Source organism: Alligator mississippiensis, chromosome 11 (assembly GCF_030867095.1).
Source record: "Alligator mississippiensis isolate rAllMis1 chromosome 11, rAllMis1, whole genome shotgun sequence".
Taxonomy (NCBI): Eukaryota; Metazoa; Chordata; order Crocodylia; family Alligatoridae; genus Alligator; species Alligator mississippiensis.
Genome location: NC_081834.1, coordinates 6,788,207 through 6,813,892, shown reverse-complemented (window position 1 = coordinate 6,813,892; position 25,686 = coordinate 6,788,207). Strand labels below are relative to the sequence as shown.

Here is a 25,686-nt window from a genome sequence, read left to right as displayed (position 1 = left end):
CTTCTGGTCTGACCCGTGTAGAGGGCTGGTCACAGACTGGAGACAGAACGGTCAGAGCTGATAGCTCGGCCATCGGCCTAACGACTCTTGAGTGTTTGCAGACAGATAGTCATCTCCAGCCAGTCTTCCCCTTCCCACCTGCCCTCCAGACAGCTCCCTACTAAGGGAAGACAGTAAATCATACAGTAAGGGAAGACAGTAAATCACACAGGAAGCAAGCTGATGGGAGAACAGCTGCCTGGGTTGCAGCTACAGCAGGAGAGGCCAGCAGGCTGGGCACAAGGGAGGAGAGCTAGGGAGGACTCTCAGGGTACTTCTACCCCATAATCATTAGCAGGGGTGTAACAAGTAATTCAGGCTGTGGAGTGGCATTGGGGCACAGGAAAGCAGGGGTGTGGGAGACTCCAGGATGCTGCTAGTGTCCCTTCTCAATCAACGCTTGCGGCTGGTGCCCCACTCGCCCTGCCCTACTTCTGCTACTGGCCATTGCCGTGAGTGCAGCTTGTGCAGACCTATCTGGCTAGCTTGGGGGCCGCTGGCTGAAGAGCCGTGGAAACACAGAACAGTGTCATCTGGAAAGCCTGCCCAGGAAGATACTCAAGCAGTGAGTCTGCACTGAGCTCTGTGCTATTCTGCACTGCCACAAGGACCCAAGTGAGCCAATTTAAAGCTAGCATGGGCATGTGCATAGGAAATAACTTCATATTGCCCAGCTGCATTAACATCTTCCCTGCAGACTTGCAAACAGAGGTAGCTGCGACCCCAGCACAGGCTGCCCATCTCTGCTCTGAGTTTGAATCTGACTTGGACACAGGGTCTCTTTGTGACTTTGGCTGAATCAATTCTGCTTTGGTTTTGTGTGACCCCCCATTAGCAGGGATGATAATCCTGACCCTGCCTCACCACGGTGCAAGCTTTAGTCAGGATGGCTGTAAAGCACCGTGAAGGTGAAAGGCATCGTGTGCTATAAGTGCTGTGCATTATGTGGGGGTAATGAGTCCTGAGTCATCTGATTCATATTTGCTTTCTTTTTTTAAAACATGCCAGCTGAAAATAGTCAAGAAACAAAATGGAGCGACGTGTGTCAGCCTGTGACAGTTTTACTGATCACATTAAATGTATTAGGAAACAATGTGGCAGAAATCACAACTATCCGCTCGCACAGTTATTGTCTACACACACCCACCCTCCTCTAGTAACTGGAGACGTGGGAGGATTTCTGATTACACTTTGGCTTTTCACCAGCAATAACCTGGATGTGCAACTTCACTCCCCCTTTTACACTAATTAAAAAGCCATCCAGTGCTCTTCACTCCTAAATTGCCAGTTAGAGATCTGGAGAGATAAAGGACTTTTTCTTTCCTTTTCCCTTCATGCATTGGAAGAATTGTCCCCACAGTACACATGTTTCATAGACACTGATGGGGGCTGGAAGGGACCTTGCGAGATCATCAGGTCCAGCCCCCTGCCCAGGGGGCAGGAAGCCAGCTGGGGTCAGGTCACCCCAGCAAGATAAGCATCCAAGCATTGCTTAAAGGTATCCAGAGTAGGTGCTTGCACCAGTTCTGGGGGGGAGTCTATTCCAGGCCCTGGAGACTCAGACGGTAAAGAAGTTTTTCCTTATGTCCAGTCTAAAATGGTCTTCCTGGAGTTTGTGACTGTTAGACCTTGTCTTCCCTTGGGGTGCCCTGGTGAACAGGTGTTCCCACAGATCCTGTTGCACACCCCTGATGTACTTATAGGCGGCCACCAGGTCTCCCCTGAGCCTGTGCTCCTCCAGGCTGAAGAGTCCCATGGCTCTCAGTCTCCCTTCGAAAGGCCTGTTCTTGACCTCTGATCATGCACGTGGCTCTCCTCTGGACTCTTTCGAGCTTCTCCATGCCCTTTCTAAAGCGTGGAGCCCAGAATTGGATGCAGGGCTCCAGCTGTGGCCTCCCCAAGGCTGAGTAAAATGGGAGGATGACATCTTGGGTCTTGCTTGAGATGCATCGGTAGATGTAAGCCAGTTTTATTTGCTTTGCCAGATGCAGCATTGCATTGGTGGCTCATGTTCATCGTGTGGTCAATCATAACCCCCAAGTCTCCTTCAGTTGTGGTGCTAGTGAGTTCCCAAGCCAAACCAATTCAAATCACATTACAGCCCCTGGCTTCCTTTTGTTTTGACCTGGATTTGGAAACCTGTATTTCTGGTTTCACCAAAATTCAACTTCTCTTCAAAGCTAAGCTGAGAGTTCCCTCTTAGACTATCCACTGGCAGGCAGATCTCTTGCTTTCCTCGGCATAACTAATTCTATCCTGTCTCAATGGTCTTTGCATCATGCCTTACATATGGGATAAGAGTTTTATGCACCTATGCTTGGAAATGGGAGCAAGCCAGGTGCTCCATTTTGCAGCTTTATACTTAAGAAACATAGCATAGAGCTACCTAAGCCGGGGCCCAGATGTTCTTGGTAAGTACTATACAGACACCTGCATGAAGCGTGGTGTGATGAACAAGCCCATGAGCTGCACTCTGAGCAGCATCCAAGCCTCGCCTCTCAGTGAGGACATGTGAGAGGGATGACAGTGGGTACGTACCTTGATGAGCAGGGTGGCGCACTTGGGACGGCATGTCGCGGACCTCCAGAGTCCATTCCCCCTCGGCTCTCTCCCCCCAGCAGTGGACAGTCATGAACTCCCAGTGTCTAAATCCTTCGTTTGAATTATCAAACGCTCTACAAATGGAAATGAGCACAAGCACGTAAATCATAAAGTCAGCAGTGCCGAGAGGTGGGAAGAGCTGGTCATGCTATGCTTCTCACAGCCTAGCCACAGACGGCCCAATGGACCAGCCTCTCACCTTCCTGATGGAGCAAGCCACCTCCCCACCCCAATAATGGCCTTGAGGGAACCGAAGCAGTCCCTGACATGAGAGGGAATGTCAGGAAAGGATGAAATGTACTTTTAGCTGCTTGCTTATGTGTTTCAGCTGCTGCAAATATAAAGGACGGCCAACACAAGGAGACCAGCCAACTCTTCACAGAAAGCAGTTCAAGAGCCACCATGATAACCTCAGGCCAGCACGTTACTCATAGATCTTAAGATTTAATATCCAGAGGCTGCTGGGTGCCCTACTCAGGGATTTGGGGATAAACTGTTGCTTCCTTAGAGACCCACGAGGAGCCAAGGTTTGGAGCATTCACTACATTCAGGCTATTTGCACTGGGGCCCTGAGCACCAGACATGACCAAATAGCTACGAGACCCAGCAGAGGCCCTGACAGCTGTGCGAACAGCCCCTATGGAGGGCATGGCAGTCACGCCAACTGCGCTACAGTCCTATATGAATAACTACACTGCGCACGCAATGGAAAAAGTCTGGCATAAACTGCTTGACACAGAGCTGGAGACATGTGCAGCCGTTCCCTCTGCGTCAGCGTAGCCAAAGCAACAGACTGGGACAAGGCTCTTAGCGCACTTGCCGAGACAACTAAAGACCAAGAATTCACCAAGCTGGAGCCATGGCTCTGTTAAATCCTGCAGGTGTTTCCTTCCACCCACACAGAGAAGGGGGCATGGCCTCTGTGCACTTGTCCAAAGTCACAAGAACAGCCGCGGGCAGCCAGAATTGTGTAGGGAAGCCCTGAGATGGCTCGGTGTGGACCCAAATTGGAGTGAGAGGGGGGAACTCCTTCACATGCTCTGCCAGTTGTGCCAGACCCCGAATGCTGCCTACATGAAGTCCCCAAAAGCAGTCCCCTGGGGTCTGCACCACAATTCGTACCCCGTTCATTTGGGGTCATCAGGAAAATGCTCCAGCTTATCGACGTCTTGCGAATTCTCAGTAAGGACAGTGATAAGTCTTTGCCGAGAGGTACAAAGTCATGTAAGCAATGGAGAGTGCAGACCAGCTGCATGCACAGGAGCGCCTGTTGTACATGTGGGGTGGCTGCTGCTCTCGCATATCCTGGCTTTAATCAGGAACAACTCCGCACAAGCCTGCAGTGTAACACAGATGGGGGCTGGGGTTCAGCTCAGCAAACACAGCAGTCGCCGTTCTCAGGACAGACTCTGGGTGAGGCACTAGAGGACAACAAGCCTTGGACTTCATAGAGCCAGGCTCAAAGTCTGAAAGCCATGATGCTTCCCCATCACAAGAAAGCCCACGTTTTGTTATAGACACAAATTGAGACATGCTCCATCTAACACGGGACTCTGGATTCCCTCCTCTCCTGCTTGCATCCAGCTCCCTCCCACCTGCAAACCCTCCCGTGATATCCTGCAACTGTAAATCTAACAGCATGCCCCAGGGAAGTTGAGAGAACAGGTGATGATGTACAACAGACCAGGAAACGCAGCCTTCACCATGGAGCCATCAGTAGCCAAACGGCACTAGGGGATCCTTCAAACAACTATAAACACTTATGTTCTTAAGCCAAGGAGGTTCATCCAGGCTCGCAATTTGCAGTGGGACCATAATGTGTGAAGCCAAAAGCATGAATCAGATCTGGAGTGGAGCTGACACCATTGCTTTTCCGGTATTCACGGATCACTGGCTCAATGGTCCTTGCTATTTTTATGCTTCCAGTAATAGAAAAGAATAAAGCTGCTTGCCTCATGTTCGGTCCTCTAGCAGGTCCCTGCCATCTGGAGGCTACGATGAAGTGACAAGCGCAGCCCCCCCCGGTTATGCTAGAACAGGTATTTCTTACTGGAACGCAAGGACGTTTTGCCAGGAGAGACCTTAGTCTCGAGAGCCACCTTCACCCCTGCCAGCTCCAGTCGCTGGAACTGCCCCTAGCCGCAAGCCAAGAGCTCTCTGAAGCAGTTTGCAGGCACAAGAAGTAAAGTGATGGGGTTGACTGGCTGGGTTTATATTTCTTACTCTGAATAAAACTGGGATACTTCAAGCCTTTAGATCTATGTCAGCCTTTTGCAGAAACTGTAGCCGTCAGCGTTTGGCCCAGGTGCACGTGTGGAGTTTTGTGGAGAAACAGCCCTGAGTGGGCTCCTCACTTACCAGGACTCCTAAATAGGAGTATGGAAAGTAGATGAAGGGAATATGTGGGGTAAGGGGAAAGTGGCATAAAGCATTTCATTAACATGCCAGCTCCCCAGGCCTCTTTTGCTCTGCCAACTGCACAGTGCTTGCTAAGCTCCCTTCCTGTGCACCCATTGCAAGCTGACTTGCTGCTTCTTCATACCAGGGGGAGGTTCCCCAGCTCCTCCCCAAGGAGCCAGGGAGACATCTCTCCTTCTGGCTCTTCCCTGGGTCCTCTCCGCCTCTGCCAGTTCCCCTCACAGGAGAACAGACCGGGCCACAGCTCTTCTGTGCTGTGCCATCACAAGAAACCCTGCTCTCCTCCCAAAATCTCCATTCTCTCACTTGCACAGCGACCCATCTGATCATCTCAGTGACCACCTGACTGAAGGACAGTCATTTCTCCCCTCCCATTGTCACCTCCTCTTGACCCGCACAGAATGCCCCTGCCATTTCCCATGCAACCCCTGTGCAGGGGCTGTGCAATGAGCTGCATGGCTCAGGGGCAGAAGCCCAGCTGCAGGGGGTTAAAAAGATAACAGCCCATGAAATGAGGCAGGAAGCCCAGCTGCAGCAGGGCTGGAGAGAGGAGTCTGCCTGCCCAGGAGCCCTGGCTCAGGTGAGAGGGATGATTGCTAGCCTTAGGGGGAAGTTAAAAGCTCCCAGGGAGGGGAGCAGAGAGGAGGCTGGTATGCAGAGAGACAAGCACCGAGCCTCCCTACAGAAAGACTGTAGGTTTTGCTTTTGTTTGTAATTCGCCTGCTGATGGTATTGCTTGTCTTGTCTGTTATGGGGACAAGCCTGCTCCCTGCAAAATAAGTGGACTGGAACTGAGAACTGACTTTCTGAGCAAGCTGGCTCCAGGGTTGGGATAAAGGAGAGACAACTTGCTACAGTCACCATGTCCCAGACTGGCTCACACACTCTTTGGCAGGGTGCAGAGGGAGGGGGGAACAGTCAGAGAAGTAAGAAAGAAGGGAGAAAAACTGAAATGACAATCGAAGTTGGACGGGGAGCCGACCTCATGCCCACTTGGCACAGTGACAGTGCTGCTGTAATGGCTCTGCCGCTCTTACCTCGGTGCCAGGAGCTGAGACTTAGTCCCTGAGGGAGAAATGAGATTGATCTGCAGGTCCCCACGGCGAGGGTGGGAGATGCTGATTCTCACAACAACGTGCTCCAGGTACACCACGCGCTGGTCAGGGTGGTCGGCGCAGGCACTGGTCAGCGTGGTGGCGTGCACTGGCTGGTTGGGGCGGATGTACCTGGACAAGAAGACAAGGCGGTTTGCGACGGAGAGGACAGCGAGTCACCAGTGGGGTGGGGTAACCAGGAAAGCAAGACAATGGGCATGTGTAGGGGAGCTACTGGCTGTGATTCGTGGGGCCCTGCTACCTTGTCCGAGGTGATTCTTCACTGCAATACCACGGTTCCCTTCAGCACCACGTGTCCCCACCGGCAGCCAGCTCGAGGGGGATTTCGTTAAGTAACTCACAGCCTTGCAGGCAGCCAACCCTCAAACTCAAGTGCAGAGAAATCATAGAAAATGGGGGTTGGAAGGGACCTCAGGGGGGTCACATCTAGTCCAACCCCCTGCTCAAAGCAGGACCAGCCCCAACTACATCATCCCAGCCAAAGCTTTGTCTAGCTGGGTCTTAAAAACTTCCAAGGGTGGATTTCCACAACCTGTCTGGGGTACTTGTCCCAGTGCTTTACTACCCTTGTGAGAGAGTTTTTCCTAATATCCAACCTAAACTTCCCTTGCTGCAGCTTGAGCCCATTGCTCCCGGTTCTGCCATCTGCCCCCACTGAGACCAGTCCAGCTCCATCCTCTTTCGAGCCACCCTTCATGTAGTCAAAGGCTGCTATTAAATCCTTCCTCAGTCTTCTCTTCTCCATGAGAAATCAGCCCAGTTTCCTCAGCCTCTCCTCATAAGTCATGTCCCCCAGCCTCCTATCCATTTTCATTGCCCTCCGCTGGACTCTCTCCAATTTGTCCACATCCTTTCTGTAGTGGGGCGCCCAAAACTGAGCACAGGACTCCAGATGTGGCCTCACCAGCGCCAATAGAGGAGAATAATCACTTCCCTTGTTCTGCTCCTACTAATGCAGCCCAGGATGCCATTAGCCTCCTTGGCAATGCGGGCACACTGCTGGCTTATTTCCAATTTATTGTCTACTGTAACCCCCAGGTCCTTTTCGGCAGAGCTGCTGCTTAGCCGGTTAGTCATAACCCAGTTGGAAAACCACTGCTCCAGTGCAACGATTCTCAGCCAGGGTGCCCTGGGCTGCCACCAGATCCTTTCAAGGGTGCCAAGGATAAGCATATAAGCTAAGCAAATAAGCCAGTCCCAATGGCAGGTCCCACTAACTACTGAAAAGAACCAGGAGGAGACACAGGACACTAGAGCAGCCCTTTTGGACATGCTTGGGTGGGACTGATCATCACTCATAGCATCTGCTCGCGGGACCCCTCTGCACAGCCCAGCCAGGCAGGCTCAGTGCTTGCTCACATCTCGACGGTGCCCTTACAGCTGAGCCCTGCGAGCCGAAGAGCCTGCATTCTCCACGGCGGAGATAATCACCACCGACGAACGGGTGCATTCCCCGCACAGTTCTCAGTCATGTTGTTAATGCACCATTTATTAGAGAGAGCAGCCTCTATTATTCCCCTGATTTCCTCTGGGGCCGTCTCTGAGCACATGCTCAGGGCTCTCGCAGGGATTACATTGCTTGGCCTTGTTTTGCCTCAGTCATAAAAAATAATCCAAATGGCTATAAACAGTGATGTCATTCCCTAGGAGGACTGGTAAGTATTTGAAAACATTATTTGCATTCACCATGAGCGAAATTCAAGATGTTGCCTTTTCTCATTACTGGCTTCAAAAAGCCTTAGCCTCCGCGGGCCAGATTTTCAAAGGAATCAAGGTGTCTGACTTGTGTCCGTGTCAGCAGGAGGCATCTGCCTCAAACCTGGGACAATCTGGCTCTTTTTAGGGATTTAACTCTCACTGATTTCTCTGGAAGTGAAACACCTAAATGCCTTTTTTTAAAAACAGACCTGTATATCTAATGGGATCTGTCAACTACTCCTTCTGGTCCAATATCACGGTAGCATGGACATTTTAATACATCAAGAAGCACCTTTCAGAGCCAGGTTATGCCTGGACCCAGGCTTCTTGCTATTTGTAGTGTTTCAGGTTTTCCTAAGTGAATCAGAGCCCGCGACGTGCCTTCGCTTTCAGCTCCAAACTGAACGTGAAGGCGGCAGACAGGCGATCCAAGGAGCCCAGTGTCATGCAGGTGTCAGGTGTATAATTACTCCGTTCTGCAGAAACACTTTGAGGAAAACACCACAGCAGAGTCTGGGGAAAACCTCTGGAAAAACGACCTGCCCCACTGGCTACATCCAGTACCCTGCTATATTAGGATTAGCCTATGCTGCTTTCTGTGCATGCTCCAAGAAAAACCACCAAGCCAAAGCTTATTCCTGGTCCTCTTCCAGCTTCAAGACTGTTTACTCAACTTAGTAATTAGAAACACTCAACACCATCATGAAGCTCCATGCAGAAAGCTGAGTCCAAAAATTGTTTAACCCAACCTAGAAATAGTTTGAAGATCTGACAAATCCAGCGATTTTGTGACACGGCCAAAAGAAGTGATGCTGGGTTACAGGACCCTCCGCACTGGTTGCAGAACTTGAATTCACTCCTATCTGACTTCAGAGGTAATACTCAAAACTCTCATGAGCCATGAAGATGCATGGTGCAGTTCACCACTCCTGATTTATACCAGGGAAACTTCCCCTGAAATCCCTGGTGGTGACACTCAAGTGAAGCTGGAGTAGCGATGAATGAGTAGGATGAGACAACCCCATCAGCAAGGCGTGAAAATAGTGTGGGTGCAACTCAGAATGATCCTAGCTTTCAAACGCAAAGACAAAGGCTCTGAATACAATCACACTGACATCCTCGAATATAATCACTCTCTCACAAAGGAGCCCTGGATACCCTCTGCTGTGCACTTGCAGCAAGAGAAAAGATCAATGGCCCTAAGGATAAGACCATACGGCTGGAAGGGATCTCACCAGGTCATCTAGTCTAACCCTTCGCTCCAGGCAGGATCATCTCTGACTAAACCACCCCAGCCAAGCATCTGTCCAGCCTGCTCTTGAAAATGTCTTGGGATGGAGAGTCCGCAGCTTGCCTAGGCAGTCTCTTCCAACTCTTAACCACCATTGTAGTGAGCAGACGGAGACAAGATAAGGACGCAGAACCTGAATTTAGTGTTCATGCCATTGCAATCTTTCCAGGGAAAAAAATTCTGCCCTCTTGCCTTAGAGAAGTGCTGGAGGTGGGAAAGGACCTAGCGATCCAGATGTACATACACACAGCTCATTCAGTAACTACTGGGATTCATTGTCCTCTTCCTGTCTGTCTGTAATCCTTATCTGCATCCTATTCAAATGTAAACTATGTTTCCAGGGCAGAGTCTGGGCGTAACCTGGCCAGTGAGACGCCATGTACATTGGAGGGGTCTCAAAGCATATTTGTTTCCCTCTGAGTGTATGCACGTGTGCACACAAGTATATGCATCACTTATGCACACTAATAGATTGATATATATGTAGATAGATGGATGGAAACCCTCCCTACATTCACAGACACTGCATGCAAGGTAGATCTCCCTGACTAAAGCTAAGTCAGACAGAAAGACAAGGAGCGTGATGGGCCATTGAATGGATCTCAAAGCTGGGGAGCATTTTCTTTGCCTGCCAGCCTCAACTAGGTTTTCCCAGAGACCAGGAAAACTATTTGGATTGTTTTGTTCTATCATTGTTTCTTATTGCTTCACAGCAAACAGCAAATCAATGCAATCTGCATCACAGTATACACGACCTGCACCCCCATCTGCATCACAATACGCTCCACTGGAGCTGTGATGGAGCAAAGTGCTCGATGATAACGAGAGGCTTTTGAATGTCTTGAAGATCCAGGAGTTGTGGGTCACAAACTTTGATCTGGTAGTATTATGGGGGAAGCATTTCTCTCTGGGCTGGAATGAGCATGCTTATCAGATAAATTGCTTTATGAATTAACCTGGCTCCAAATTCCTAGCTTCACATCCCTTCATTTTCCGGTCAAATAATGCTCTTTGATGAGTGTATCGCCGTGCTGGGAAGGAGGCAGTGTCTTACCAGGAAGTTTGATTTATTTATTTCTTTTTTTTATGACTCAAACCCACTAATTTGGAGAGACGGATGATTCTGCCCATGTCTGTCAATCAATTGGTTCCCGCAATGCAAAACACATCTGTATGCCTGTTTCCATTTAGGCTGTTATTTCAGTGCCTTGACCAAGCAGAGATTTCCCGGATTTGAACAGAAATAGGAACTCCTCCAAAAAAGAGCCTGATCCACTGGCTTTCTGTTGACTTCAGTAGGCTCTGGAGTAGGCATAAAGAAGAGCAGAGACGCCTTCCACAAAACCCTCTTCACCTGAACCACGGTGGACTGGCTTTGACAGAAGAAGAGCAGGAAACTGGCTGGACTTTGAGCAGAGCAGTTATGATGACACACATCGCTTTCTGCTGGTGGAAGTGAACTCAGGACTAGTTAACACCAGCAGAAACAAAGCCTCGGCTCAACAAGGACTGTCTCCTACGCTGCCATGCTATGGAGACATAGACTGCCATCCCTTCCTTTTAACTATGAGGTTTGACATCTCAGCAAAGGGCCTGTTTTCTTTGGCATCCATATGCTTGTCCACCCCAATCACATTTACTCTTTGCTCCTTCACCTAGCAGGGGAAAAGAGAATAAGTCCTGAGGGCTGGAAGCTGAAACCAGGCAAACTCAAATGAAGAGTGAGGCACCCATGTCTAACAGTGAGGGAGATCAACCACCGCAACACATGAGCAAGGAAGGACGTCTTCAGATAAGTCCTGAAGCCTTTCTGGAAGCACATTTTGTTCAAAGACCAACCTCTGGCTTCAGTACAGGAGACAATGAATGAAACTCCAGGGTTATATAGGTCATATAAGGTGATCACGTCCATTTTGGCCTTAAAAAGCTATGAAACAATGACAAATGCACCTCTATGAGAAGCCCTGCTTTAAACGGTTCCTGCTCTTGGCATCTCCTCACCAACAAAGTCAAAGGTCCCCCACTGCTATCAGAGCTGTGCTCCCAATTTTGTTGATAGATTCATAGTTGGTAGGGTTGGAGGAGACCTGAGCAAATCAAGTCTGACCCCCTGCCCTGGGGGGAATGAATACTGGGCTCATATGACCCCTGGAAAGTTTAAGCTCAAACGACCCCAGCTAGGTACTTATCAAGCCTCCTTTTAAAGACCCCTAAGGTAGGAGCCAGCACCACTGGGTTACTGAGAAATGAGAGGGTTTCCCCCATCTTCTTCTACTTTGGGATCCTGACTGAGACAGATCAATCCTAATTACTTCACCTACGTGCCATTACCCCTGGTCCACCAGATCTCTCTCCACCAAAGATAAACCATGAAGGCAATCTGTCTTTTGGGGTAAGAGGAGGCAGAACACATTTCACTGCCTGGCAAATCCTGTTTGTGGTGCACGAGAATAAAAAAGCCATGCACGTATGCAGTCAGCACGTGGGAACAGCTGCACTTCGACTCGGGAGAGGGGGATCCGATTCCAGCTTCTAAAGGATTGTGCGAGTCATGGCATCCTTTTAAACAAAGTGAAATCAAAGCATCCTCATACATTTGCACAGTAATACTGGGATCAAGGCTGGTTTGTCCACAGTGCGTTTGAGGCTTCTAGTCCCTGGATGTTGCCATCAGCTTACATACAGCATCTGTAGCAGCGCTCAGACTGGGACAGGTTAGACATTTGTTTAATAAAAGATTTATTCAGTGACAAATGCAGTTGGGGGAGGGAAACTAAACTCTTTATGAATTTAGGCCAAATGTGTTTTGGCCAACACAAGCAAAAACAGAGAGAGAGATAGGGGGGGAGAAATAGAGAGAGAGAAATGTTTTAAATACGGAAAGATTTATTCTGACACATTTTTAAATTAAACATTTGGACTGATTTTTTAAAAACCAGAATGACCTTTTGTTTCAGAATTTAGCTTGATTTAATTTTTAAAAATCCACATAAAAACACCCAAGGACTATATGAAATTTTTTAACTTTTGACTTTTCTCAATTCTTCCCACTTTTGTTTCCCCAAATTCCTCCCCATATTAGACCACATTAATAGGAAAGAGCAGATGCATTGGTTTTATTACCTGGAACACAACGTGATTTTTGATGAGCATTAGCTATACATTACCTGCGCTACAATACAGATCCTCTCTGCCCTGACTCCTGTTTCCCCCAAGAAAAAAGCCATGTCACGTGTAACATTTTGTCCCTCTCCGATAAAGCATCACAAAGCTCTAAGCAGCAAAATTAGCTGGTCTGCATAAACTAAGGGCGGGCAAAATGTGGCCTGCGGGCCAGATGCAGCCCACCAGGCCATTCTATCTAGCCTGTGGGGCCCTGAAAAGAAGTTAGAAAATTAATATTTATCTGCCCCTGGCTGCCTGTCATGCGGTCCTTGATGGCTTGCCAAAACTCAGTAAGTGGCCCTCTGCCCAAAAAATTGCCTGCCCCTGGCATAAACCCTTCTGTGCCCCGCTCTCATTCACACAATCGCAGAAAAGCTTACAGCTCATGGTAAACTCATGCTTATCATACCGAGCAGGGTCCTACCGAGAAAAACTGGGGGTGGTTTCAACATGCCATGGCAAAATATATGTCCAGCTGCTTTTGATTGCTTGGGACAGCGTCCCAGAAATGGGCAAATATTCCTGACATGAAGTGTCCAGTGTCTGTAAGCACAAGCCAGGGGGTGGCATGGGATGGGGGGAGAAGTATGTAGAGCTCCCTTCCCTTTCTCTCTGGCACTCAACTGCTTCAGCACCCCGTATCCCTCCTCCAGGGATGCCTGCTGGGGACAACCACAGGGCCTTCACTCGGGGCAGTGAGAACTGCACAGTCTAAATCCATTCATCCCAAAGATTTCTCAGCCCCAGGGCTCATGACACGAACCCTGGCTCATACTCACTTGGTTTTTCTATCTGAGCTGCCGATGCAGAGATGCTGGGGAGGTACCGCTTTCCATTTCTTTGCTTCTAATACAATCGCTTCTGCATTAACCAGGCCGAATCCATATAGATGGCTAACTGAAAAGACAGAAGACTCAGAAACCTACTTACTGAAAAGTAATAACACCTAGGAATCACCCGTGGAGGGGCAAAAAATGCATTTGACTGGACTCTCAGAGGCAAAAAATAGGCCAAGGAAGATATAGATGTCAGCTGTGATAGCCCAGACCAAGGGAAATACTACTTGTTAGATTCCCATCACCATCAAGTTAACCCTTCTGCAAAGGTTAGCTCTTCTGCAACCCCTAAAGATCAAGTTAACCCTTCTGCAAAGGTCTTCCAGGTGAAAAGCCTCCTGCTCTGTATTCACGCTCTGGGCAAGCAAGGTAGGGAACTGGTACTGAGTGTGAGCTCAACCCAGCGCTGTCCAGCAGTTGGAGCCCTCTGCGCTGCCTATGGGAGTGTCCTGCCCACCCATTCCCCCTCCTGCAGTGCGGACCAAATCCCAGAAATGAGGTAAGGAGTCGGCTTCGAGCTGGCCTCCTCTGCAAGTGCCACTCTCAGGCTCAGATGTGCCACTTGGCATGTGCTCGGGGTGGTCCAAGGTAGCAGCATCACCTCCTGTCTGGGATTTGGATTTGGCACTGGTCCCAGCTGGCACTTCTTGGCAGCAACCTCGGGGGTGGGTGGCATGGAGGCAGTGGGAAATCGGTGCCATGGCGCCGCAGTGCTGGAGGATCTCATAAACAGTGCCGCAAGCCTGGATTTATGGTGCTGAGGCAGGGAAGTGGGCATATCCCCTCCACACCCAGGAACTTGGGCACAAGCAAACTAGCTGAGCGGCTCATAGTGACATGCCAAGGAAACAGGGAAAATCCAGGTCTCCTTAGAAGGAGCCTCCCCACACAACCATCCTTCCTTTTAGAAAGCAGACAGCCCTCCTTCCCTGGCTCTGGGGCATGATGTTTAATAGGATCCTGGACGGGGTTTTATGTTCATCTTTGCGCTCTCACTTGTGATGCCATATCCGACTGAGTGAAGATAGCCAGGCAGAGACTTCTAGATCGGGCCAGCAGTCTGATTTAAGGAGAACGATTCAGTTCTCCAAACTTTTGATTTTTATGTTATGATTTCCTAACCCCCCTCAGCACAGGCCAGCTGTTGTCTGACAGCACAGGCAGCAGATGCTCAGGTCCCGTGGTCTGGGAACATCCCTGGATAAGCAGGCTTTTGCAAAGCTTATCAAACTGCAAATTATCCACTAACGGTTGCAATTTGCCAGCAAACCTTTGGTGAGAATAACAAAGAGGAATCTTGGAAATGGAGGGAAGAGCCCTGCCAGGGCTCAGGCTCCTGTGAATATTGATGTGTGCTAGCCCTTGTGATCCTTTTCTATGCAAATATTCTTGCAACTAAAATCTCCCCTGCCCCCCCCACGCATTTGCAAATACATGAAGAGAAGGCAACACTAACACCACCAAAGGGAATCAGCAGATTTTAGTTGCAAGGACTTTTGTAAAGGCTCCCACTGAATTTGCCTAGCACTGGTTGTGTGATCCTTGGTGCCCTCCAATGGGTTTCAACTCTCAAGTATTCTTCTTATTTCTATTATTCCATGTCTCAGAGGGGCTGACCAAAACCGTTGCATGAACACCCAGGAGGTTATATCTGAGGAGATCAGAATCCTTTCATATGTAAAGGGCCCCAGAGGAAATGGAAGTAGAGGAGAATTAAAGCATTGCAACAGAGCAGACAGGATTGTCCCAATACCTATATGAAGTGTCTAAGATCTCTGCTATAGAGATGCTAATAAATCATTGGACTGGATTCTTAGAGGTGGCTGCAGTAAGACAGGCCATCTGTGTTTTGAAGCCATTCTTATGCCCCAGCCGTTATCCGGAGGGAGTAACAAACCAGAGAGGACTGCTTGTGCTCTAGATCGATTTTCCACCATTACCGACTGACTATTTTGGCAGCCGTCACAATTTTTAACTCATTTGCTCTGGACTCCCACTGGCATTAACAGGAATTACACACAGGCAGTTTGACTCCCCCTGTTAGACCAATACACACCGTGTTACTGTGGTTACTATATTCTTGCTAATGCAGTCACCCCCATGGGGCCCAGCTGATGTGGTGTTTGATCTGACTTTGCCAAGTTGCAAGGCTTTGCAGTAGTACGGCACAGATCCGCCCAAAGGGATTGTGCGGACAGTGACATCGATGGCCTTGCTCTTCACCCTCTTCTCCATGTCTGTCCCTTTGCAGCAAATGTTGCTCAGTCCAACACCCCTCCCCTTTCCATCCCAGTCTGCCTCACCTTTGTGTCCTGCTCCATTTGTTTTCCAGTCAGGTGCTTTCAGATGTACCGGCCGGGACGTTCGAACAATCAGATGCTGAACATCTCTCCAGGTCAGTAAAGGGCTAAAACAATAAAGGATGGAAAACAATGGAAATTATAGGAAGCCTTCGCCATGCCAAAGTAGTGACTTTCAGCCAGCCCTACCTTGCCAGCTACGCTCTGCTCTGAACGTTTTGCAGTATGAGCAGGAGAGCGCAACCTTCCCTGCAGCAGAAACAGAGAGCACCCACCCCTGGATAACAGACTGACCTGCCTCTCCACCACCGTTACAGGAAATATAGCATAAACCCGTGATTAAAATGTTAATGGCATGGGTGACAATTGAAAGGATCCTGCCACTCTGCCCCATCTCCCCAGTGGGAATGGTTTCTGCAAGTCAGAGAGGTACTGGTCAAGCGGTGGCAGAATCGAGAGAAGCGGAGCCGAGCCGGGCACTGGATGGCATGGGTAGTACGATGGCCAATACGTCTGCAATGAGTGCCTGCAAGCTATGCAGGACAAGGTTTTTTGGGTGAATCTGATATCTTTTATTAGACCAACTTATATATTTAGCTCTCATGCTTAAGAAGATAAACTGCTTGCCTCACAGACGTCAGGAAGGTCTATAAAGCAGTTTCTGATCTACACCGTAAAGCAGTTTCTACATTGGTCTGTCTTCCTCCAAAATACCAGGCACCGGTCAATGCATGAAGCATACTTGACCTGACACAGCAATGGCAATTTGGGGTAGATAATATTAGGAAGAACTTTCTGCCACCAAAGGCAGTTCAGCACCGGAAGAGGTTACCTATAGATACTGTGCAGTCTCCGTCACTTGAAGTTTTCAGTGCCAATTAGGCAAACATTTGCCTGGGATGGTTTGGACGGGGATGACCCTGCCCTGACTAGGGGGAAGATGGAGAAGATGACTTGAGGGCCCTTCCAGCTGGAGTTTTCTGTGAGCCTGTAAGCCGACGGTATGAGGTGCTACACAGCAAACCCTGACTTCCTACAATAAACCCCGTGGGAAATAAACCGCGTTCCTTGTTTAGGGTGAAAAACAAGCTTAAAATAGAGCTGATGTGGGATTTAAATAGTGCTTAGGCATTGTGCTGGTCCTCTGTACTGGAGTGAATTGCACTCAATTTGCACATTAACCATACATAAGAATTGCAGCTCAGAAATGTTTCACGAGCACTTTTTTGTGCTTTCTCCTACAGATGTTACTTAAGCAACTTGAGCTTTGATTTACAATTCTAAGCTGCACGTAGCAAAATAAATTCAAAGCATTTCTTCTTGGAATAATGGAATATCCCAGCGCTTGGCTTTCTCTCGTGTGCCGTGCCCTGGTACTTAATGTTGCATTTTATGTCCCGATTAAACATTCCAAAAATTACATCTGACTCTCCTAATTTATTTGTAATGGAAATTACATCTCCTGGAATGTATTCACCCAACATGGGTTCCTTGATTTAAAACAGAGCCAAGGACTGAAAAGCTGGTGGGGGTAATGAAAACAAAAGTTGCCAGCTATGCCAGCATTTGTAATGCCAGCCATGAGGTCCATCGCATCAACATAATGACTTATTTGTCCCTCTGACTGTGCAATCACAGTCGCTTATGGGTTATTCATGGCTGCAGGAGTTAGGAGTCGCAGCCTGATTTTGCTTCTTGCTCTCTTGCGCTCCCCTAAAATAATACAGTTGAGAAGGTCTTCAAGACGCTTGTCTATGGAGAAACAAACGCTTCTCAGAAAAGAAATGTATAGGAACCAGCCTTGCAATGGGATGAAAAGTGAAATCTTTTCAGAGGCTAAGTCCTATCAGCGTTCTGCCGGGGTTGGATCATGCATCGGCAGATGTCGGCAACAGTTTTGTTACACACAGGCGTCTAATAGCACGGGCTCAGACTTCAAAGGGAGCAGGATCAGGCCCATTAACTCCCCAGCTGCTCGGCAGTGGCCTCGGAGGGAATCAGCGGTCCCAAGCGAAATGCCTGTTTCCACAGAAAACACCTCTCACTGCCTTGTCTGAAACCAGAGGAGAAGCAGAGCCGGGCTGTGCAGCTGCTAGGTGGCTATGCCCTGCAGGGAGCCCGCGATGCCCACACGCCTGGATCCACACCGGGAACTTGAACGATGCTGGAGCAAACCCTGACTGTTTTGGATGCTGGACCCTCCTCTCGGTCCACATGACACCAGGGCAGCTGCCATCCACAGAAGCCTTGCATCAGAAGACACCCCTAGGTTAGAAGAGGCAGGCCAGTGGCAAGGCACACGCAGCGAGGACAAGGCTTATCCCAAACTCATTCACCCGCTTCATGACCTGGTGTGATGCAGCTGTTACGATCGTCAGGGTACGCTCTTAAATTCAGCTGTTCAGAGCAGGGAAATGGGGAGGAGAGGGAGAAAGAGAGATGGCTGGAAAGGATGAGTTGAGTTGAGGAAGGGATCCCCTTTTTATCAAACATGGCTCATTTAATGCATGGAGCCAGCTGAAATGGTTCCAGTTGTTGTTCCAAAGCCTCCGTGCAGCCAAAATGAAACATTTAGAGAGGGGGTGGAAAAAAAACCTGACAACATTGCCGATATTTTCCATCTTACACGGCATGCTTAGTCGACAGTGCATCAACATCACTTTTGAAGGAGCTAGCAAAACCTTTGGCCTATTGCAGTCGGTGTCATCTCGCTGCGGCAGCCAGGTTCTTGGGGGGAAAATAGGAAGAATCACATTGGTTTAAAAAAAAAAAAAAAAAGGCTTAAAACAGCTGTTTTGTGTAAGACGGGGACTGTTCAAACCTCATAAAATGGAAACAAGCTTGACATATCCCATGAAACCATTTCCCCCCTTTCCACCAGCTCTGTTGAAAACACCTGTTCCTTCTCCTCGGTGGCGATTGTTTGCAACCCTGCTATTATTCCGAACTTTCAATGCAGCAATCTGTCGACAAAGGAAGGAAGGAACGACTTACTTTGCTTCTAAGGCCAAGGCGATGATGCCAGCGACCATGGGTGCAGAGACGGAGGTTCCCGTGTGGCCATCTGTGCAGCGGTGCCTTAAATCCGTGGTAACCTAATGACAAAGTGATGGCAGCTAGTGACTGTGCAGATCTCTACGGAGATCTAGAATTACAAGACAGGCCAAGTCCTCTCTCGTGCACAGAAGGTTGCTGTACACAGATTAGCACTCAGGGATCAGAGTTTATTTAAGACCCAGCTGAACGGCTACTGATTGAAAGCCTCGACTGTGATGAGCCCCAAAGAGCCGTCACATGGCTGGGAGCAGACTATGCTGCAACCGTGCCAAAGGGTCCTAGTTTGGGAATAAATCTCTACATTGTTAGGTGCTGTGCGTCATAGAAAGAGGATTCCTGCCCTAAGAAGCAAAGAGTTATTAACAGTGGTCAGCGACCTTTTTGTGGCAGCGGGCCCAAATAACTTGGCTCAGGTCTGGATGGGCTGGAGCAAGGACCCAGTTACTGCCAATGCTAGCACTTCTCCTTGGCACCCAGCTGGAGCATGACTGGAGCGCCCACCCCGGGTATGCCTGGGACACAGCCAAAGCCCCCCGCTGCCCAAATGCAACCAAAGCCCGCTGGGTTTATGGGCCAGATCCAGTGTCTTGGCAGGCTGGATCTGGCCTGCAGGCTGTAGGTTGCCAACCCTTGGTCTGTAATGCTGAAAGGCAACTGGTGGAGGTGCAATACAACGAGATGATAATGAGCAACAGAATACCGAGCACTCGGAGCAAACCTCCTGCCGAAGAAGTGCGGAGGTTTTGTAGGCATGCCAGCAGGAGGACAGTGAGGTTCATGGGGGGAGCAGGGCAGACGGCACAAAGAAAGTAACTGGAAAATTTGCAAAATGCAGGCACCTGCCCGCAAGAGCATCCCGATTTAGGAGACCAGGTTGGCATGAACATCGCTCCAGCACTGGTGTCCCACGGAAATCACCAGCTGAGCACACACTGAGATTTATGCAGATGGCTTTGTGAATCAGGGCCTGAGCAAAGCACAGCGAGGATGCACATGGGATCAAAAGATGTATTTCACAAGCTCCCATCTTAAGTTGTGCTTCAGCTACTTTGCTGGAAAACAAAGATTTAAATTAGGGGAGAAACAACTACGAGCAGTTTTGTCGAGGATCATGAACCTGTAGAAAGCTGTGCCTGGAAAACAAGCATCCACGCTGCACCGGGAAGCCTCAGGAGCAGGGACAGCATCTCCTGCATTACTGCGGTCAGATCAACACAAGTTTTCGCTCTCCATCACTGCTGGGGTCCCAGGGAACAATAGCGAACTGCTATGGCCAGCCACAGCTGCAGGGCAGACAAATCTGTCTGCTGTGCCATTACCAGCTGGGAAGATGAGGATATGAGTATCGCTCCCATAACAATCTGGCTCATAGACATGCAGATGCCTGTAGGCATCGACTCAGCTAGTAACACCTTTCCCTCCATGTTCAAATCCCACCCGGGACTCAAGTTAGTTCTGAATGCCATCATTTAAACACATGAAGAGGAAAACACCACGTACATGCTTGCAGATGAGATGTTAAATCAGATATATCTGCACCCTAGGGCTGCCAGCACTCCCAGTTTTACCTTGAGCTCTATGATACTTAGCATTTTCCTTAAAGCCACCTCTCCTGGCATCAGCTTTCCTTTAAAAAAAAAATAAAGAAGAAAAACTCCTTTCAAAGAAGTTTGGAAAAGGGAGCTCCAAAGGCTCAGAACCTGGGGCAAACCATCATTTACCTATTTATTTCTTTATTCAAAATCTTGCGGCTTTTAAGCAGATCTCAAGATTTGGGGCACCACTCTCGTGATTTTTGGAGACGACAATTTTGCACCTGCCCAGGCAAAAGTTAAAGCAAAAAAATATCCAGCTGGATCAAAGCAGGTCTCCATCCCACCAGCCATTTTGCTGCTTGAAGGTAACACCTGCTAGCTGGTCAATAGTAGCCAGCTCTAGAGCACCGAGATCCTCTGGAGATGCAATGCAACTATCTGGGCATCAATTTATTCTTCAGAGGAGGCGTCTGTTATATTGCCAAAGCAGCTGCTGTCTGGGGATAATATCTACAACCCATGGTGGTGCTTTTAGTTGCATGAGTTTTATAAAAGTTAACAGATAAGGTGTGGGCAGATCCCTGGGTAGTTTTTTTCCCCCTGGATGCTGTGTGCCTAGTGTCCCTTTCAGGGTTTGGGTTGTTTTTTTGAAAACTTTTCGGATACTCTTCAAGCATGAAACTCCATCCTCTAACTCCATTAGCTTGGGCAGGGAATGAGGAGAGCTGGGCAAACACTGGATTTTCCATCCATGGGAAATCTGTGTTTCAATCTTTGTTTCCATCCTGACTTAATGAGAAAAGGCTGAACTGCTGATTTTTCTTTTTGGTTTTATTTTGTTGGTGGAAGAAACAGCTGAGAAAAATGTCATGTAGCAAAATCAAAGTATATGGGCAAAACTAACAGTTTCCTGCAAAAAATGTGTCTTTGCAAAAACTGCGTTTTCTGTCAATGGATAAATGTGATGGAAAAATTCCCAGCTAACTCCGGTAATGAGCAGTGCCAGTGAGTCACATCAACAAGGGCTACGTTTCTAATGATGCACAGGGACTCTCCGAACCCAACGTCTTGCTTTTAGGAAGTGGCGTAAACCGCTGTGACTTGTCAGGCAATCAAGTTATCCAAACGGTCCATGGAGAGATTCATTTGAAGCCAGGGATGTTGTCCCACTTTTCTCTTAGAGGAAACCAAACAGGAAAAAGATGATCAAGTTTAGATAAATGGTTGTGACCCAGACAGCTGTTCTGCTGGAGGTCAGGGTCCTTTTTAGCCACACTCAGGGTGACTGATCAGGCAATGCGATAAATCAGAGCTGCCAGAGCAAGGAGCTCGCTGAACGCGCGTCTGCTACATGAGACTAGCTCACATCCCACCCGGCTGCAGGCCAGCCCGTGGGCGTCCTGAATGCAAGCATCTTCCTGAGCCAGACCTGCTGCCTTGCGTCTCTGAGCTCCCCAGCAGAGAATATGTCAGAGAAGAGGGTCCAACTCTTCAAACTATTACCTTCCCGAGCGAGCAAACATTGCTGCCATGCACAATCTCCCCGCTGGGTTTGCAGCGTATAAAGCATCGATTCTGCTTCTACCAACGAATGTAAAAATAAGCATCCTCTATAAAGAGCCATTTCCTAACAGAGATTGTGCAAATCAAGAGGCGCGGATTCACAGCTACAAAACACGGCCTTCCACCTCTACTGAAATATCCGAGCTTTCTGTTTAAACAGCTTGCATAAAACCGCCGTCTTAATTACACCACATTTACAGCGTGGGCTCTAAAAGTCACTTTTAAGATTAAAAATGGTCTGTGGTTCAGACACACGAACCTTTCCTTTTAAGTCAGCATTAAATTCCTATTAACGTAATCAGAGCACAGATGCTGTAACACTCCCCACTGGTTTGCAATAATTGCACATAATGGCTGAGGGGAAGGAACCCATCCAACTTGTGCCTATGGGGGAAAGTGCCGAGGAGGAAAGAAATAGCTCCTAGGTGTTTTTACCTGCTACCAAAGCAGTGCATGCACATGTCTCTCTCTAAACTTCTGGAGCACTATTTATTTTCATGTTTAACTGGCTCCTGTTACTAAACTATCTGATCACCGCACGCCTTTACTGCACTCATCCTCCCAGCATGCCTCTGAGGTTGGGAACTGCCACTATTCCCATTTCACAGATAGGAATATGAGGTCCAGAGACATCAAGTGACTTCCTGAGGTTGCTCAGGATCTCTGTAGCACAACAAGGACCTGAATTCAGGCAGATGGCTGGAACCACTGGACCACCCTCCCTCCCCATTCCTCACCTCAAGCTACGGTGCAAGTAACTCAGAAACCAAATGAAAGCCATGCAGAAGGGAGGACCCAGGACAGTATGTGTGCGGTCATATCGCTTTAGGAGGCCTGGAACATTGTACATTTTTTCACTTATTAAGGAAATAAAAGAAGTAGGATTCTCTTCTTCTATTAGATGTCCTCTAAACTGGTTCCAGTGACACCCTCGGAGTGACATCAGTGTAAATCCTAAGAAACAGAGTGCAGAATCGAGTCTTAAAGGGCAGGTCCGCACGTTCATTAATGTGCTTTTGCTAATGCACATTAAACTTAGCATCTCCATTGCGAGGTACTAGAAAAAGGTGCATTAGCCTTTTTAAAGTCCATTAGTGAACGCACATGGTTTTTCGTGACACTTTAATGCCCATTAAAATAAGCTCATGAGAACTAAAGCGCGCAATCGGACGTGCCCAAAATTACAAGACGGGGTCCTGATCTTACAAGCCCGCGCAGGCTTCAGCTTAAGAACAGGAGCAGCCCCACCCACTCGACACAGAGCACGTGGCCTCTGTGTTTTCAGGATTGAGGATTCACTGTAAAAAAAATCCCAAACAGCTAGAAACGTAAAAACCCATGGCCAAATAAAAGTCTAATGCAGCATGGATTTTCACAGAAGGCACCAAATTGGAGGTACGGACTTCAAGCAGGGGTTTAGTCTTATAGCACAGCTTTCATTTCGAGGGAGCCCGCAGGGCTTTGCAAACTACACTCGCTCCGGTCACCGCTGAGCTGCAGTCTCCGCCGGGGTGAAGCCTAGCGACGGCATTAGCAGTACCCACAAGTTTTGAAAGACGGTGCGAGCACCTGAAGCTGAGCGCTGCATCATTCAGCCACACCTCACTCCCGCTGAACCGCCGGGGAGGTTTTAGGCGGATGAAGCGCCGCGAGCCAGACTCGGAGACAACACTTACAATTTTCCGATCGTAGAAAGCGCCGCTGCTGTAGGTGGTAGCGAGGGTTGAAGCGCATTCCTCCAGGTACCAGGGCCTTTGACCGTTCTCGGTCGTGCTGCTGATGGAGATGGTGTAGATGCTGTTAGTGTAACCATCGCAAGAGCAGTAATCTCCTTCTCTGCCACCGTTTCCTGATGCCCAGATGAAAATGGAGCCCAGTCCTTTACGGCCCTGAATATTCATCCAAAACAAAACACAAAAAACCCCATAAGGAAGCAAGCCTGACCCAAAATAACTCTTACAGTGCCACTACACCATTACAATAACTCCACCCCGTACCGAGGGACATATGAGCACAAGGGACCTGTTGGGTTATTGAGCCCCATTCCCTGCTATCACAAGCAACTGCTGCGTATAATCCTTTCCACAGACACCTCCCTTGGCTCTTGGACCCACAGCACTCCCAGCTCCCCTCCCAGTGAACCCCCTTTAAAAAACAAGTTGCCATTTCGAACGCCCCTGTCTGCCCGTGCTGCATATCTACACGCCTGTTGTTTAAAGCCACCGCCAGTCTCAAAGGCAATTACTGCTCAGTAGGACGGAGATGCAGAAGAGCCTTGGAGAAACAGGCTTTATGGCTCTCTTTCAAGTTTTCAAAGGGAAAAAAAATCTCAATGTTAATTATGTTTCCTCCCTCAGCAAGGCTAAAAACGGAGGCATGCAGACGTCCTCTACAGAGACCGTTCCTAGCCGCATGGCAATGGGGCGGAAATGCCGAGCCAGCCGCAGCTGCCCCTTCACGCGGCACGGCAGGCGGCAGTCCTGCGAGAGTGACCTTGTTCTGATGGACACATCTGTCCCAGAGGGATGAAAAGAAAGGGCTCGTGAAGAGTCTGCCTCCCTTCCTTGTAGCTCAGTGACTCTAACTGGGGGGCAACTACACGTGCTAATTAGCTCCGCAGTAAAGTGTCACTATCTATACGTGTGGTGCTATTAGGCCAGAGTAAGCTAATTAACTCCGCCCGAGGGCTGTGCTGCCCAACACAAGTACCATCCTATGGTGGAGTTATTTACTCCCCTGCAACGCACGTGTAGATGGTGACCAGGGCTGGCTGGACTTGAGGGTGCTTCAGTGCAGGGGCTGCCCACGCTGTAGCACCCTCATGCCCCAGCCAGCCCCTATGCACCATGTTGAGCTGGGGCAGAGGCACTTTGGGCTGGCCGGCTGGCCCCCAGACCCCCTGCCCGGCGGGGCTGCACCACCCTGGCTCAACGTGCTGCAGTCCCGACTGCATGTGTAAACACTGCACCTGGGAGCAATAAACTCCAGTGCAAACTGTACCGGAGTTTATTGTGTTGCATTAATAACACAGGTACACTTGCCCACTCTAGGGGAAAAAAATCCCACTGAACTAGAAGATGCCCAAAACATCTCGTAACATCTGATATCTTTTCTATATCAAAAAGGTGGCCTGGTACTGTCTCTTTATACCAGTCTTTCCCCTCTCTTTAGGTGGGAACCGGTACTTAGTGAAGCAGCCAGGGTTTGGCACCACACACCCGACACCCAGCAGAGTCTCAGCGTAGCCCAGATTTTGATTCTGCTGAGTGAGAAAGCCTCTCATGACCTCTCATGAGCCAAAACACAGCAGAGAGGGGAGATCCAAACTCTACCAAGAGCCCTCCATCCTCACCAGTGGGGGAAATCCCATTAGAGTCCTGCTTAGACACAGAAGGCATGGGACAAAGGGGGCTCCTTGTCTGGTCTTTCCATGGGACACATCTAGATGGTAATGCCACTCCCGCATGGGACCTGGGCTGCAGCCTGCTCTCATTTAGTTCAGCACAGAGATCAGGAATACCACCACGCAAGTCACGGTCATGCGAGCATTGATAATCACACAAGAGCAGAGAGCATCAGGACCTATGTTTTGACACCAACAAAGCAACTGTCTCACCTCCCACTCTTAACCATAGCAAGAAGGGAACAATTTCCAAGAACCTGAGAGGATGCAAGGGGGAGGGACACTGGTGACAAAGGTCACACAGCACCAAAAAAAGTGCTAATTAAGACATGACTGGGAGCCAGTCAAACTTTAGCAAGCCTGTGTTTCTCTCCTAGAGACAGCTTCTTGAATGGTGAGGTTTGGGGTGTGGTGGAGGGGGGGTGAGAAGATGACAGGAGAAGGGATGGAGGAAGGGACAGTATTAAACCACCTGACTCGTGCTTTTGGGCCTGGCAGGTGGGTCAATGTACTCCCTATATGTATCTCACACAATCTCTGTAGGTCAATATAGCTTTTCACCACTGGCCTGTAGGTAGATAAGTGTTCATAGATTCATAGATGCAAGGGTCGGAAGGGACTGCAGCAGATCATCGAGTCTGACCCCCTGCCCAGGGCAGAAAAGA

At 49.0% G+C, this 25,686-nt stretch overlaps 1 protein-coding gene across 1 annotated transcript in view; it reads right to left on the bottom strand.

The window, feature by feature from the left end:
- PCSK6 (proprotein convertase subtilisin/kexin type 6) overlaps positions 1–25,686 on the bottom strand; it is a 121,398-nt gene that overhangs the window by 29,010 nt on the left and 66,702 nt on the right. The window contains exons 8-13 of the mRNA XM_014605922.3: positions 23,295–23,507; positions 18,458–18,558; positions 15,467–15,570; positions 13,107–13,224; positions 6,096–6,284; positions 2,578–2,714 (exon numbers count right to left, since the gene is read on the bottom strand). Of these exons, the coding sequence (XP_014461408.1) occupies positions 2,578–2,714; positions 6,096–6,284; positions 13,107–13,224; positions 15,467–15,570; positions 18,458–18,558; positions 23,295–23,507 (862 nt within the window). The remainder of the gene's footprint in view (positions 1–2,577; positions 2,715–6,095; positions 6,285–13,106; positions 13,225–15,466; positions 15,571–18,457; positions 18,559–23,294; positions 23,508–25,686) is intronic.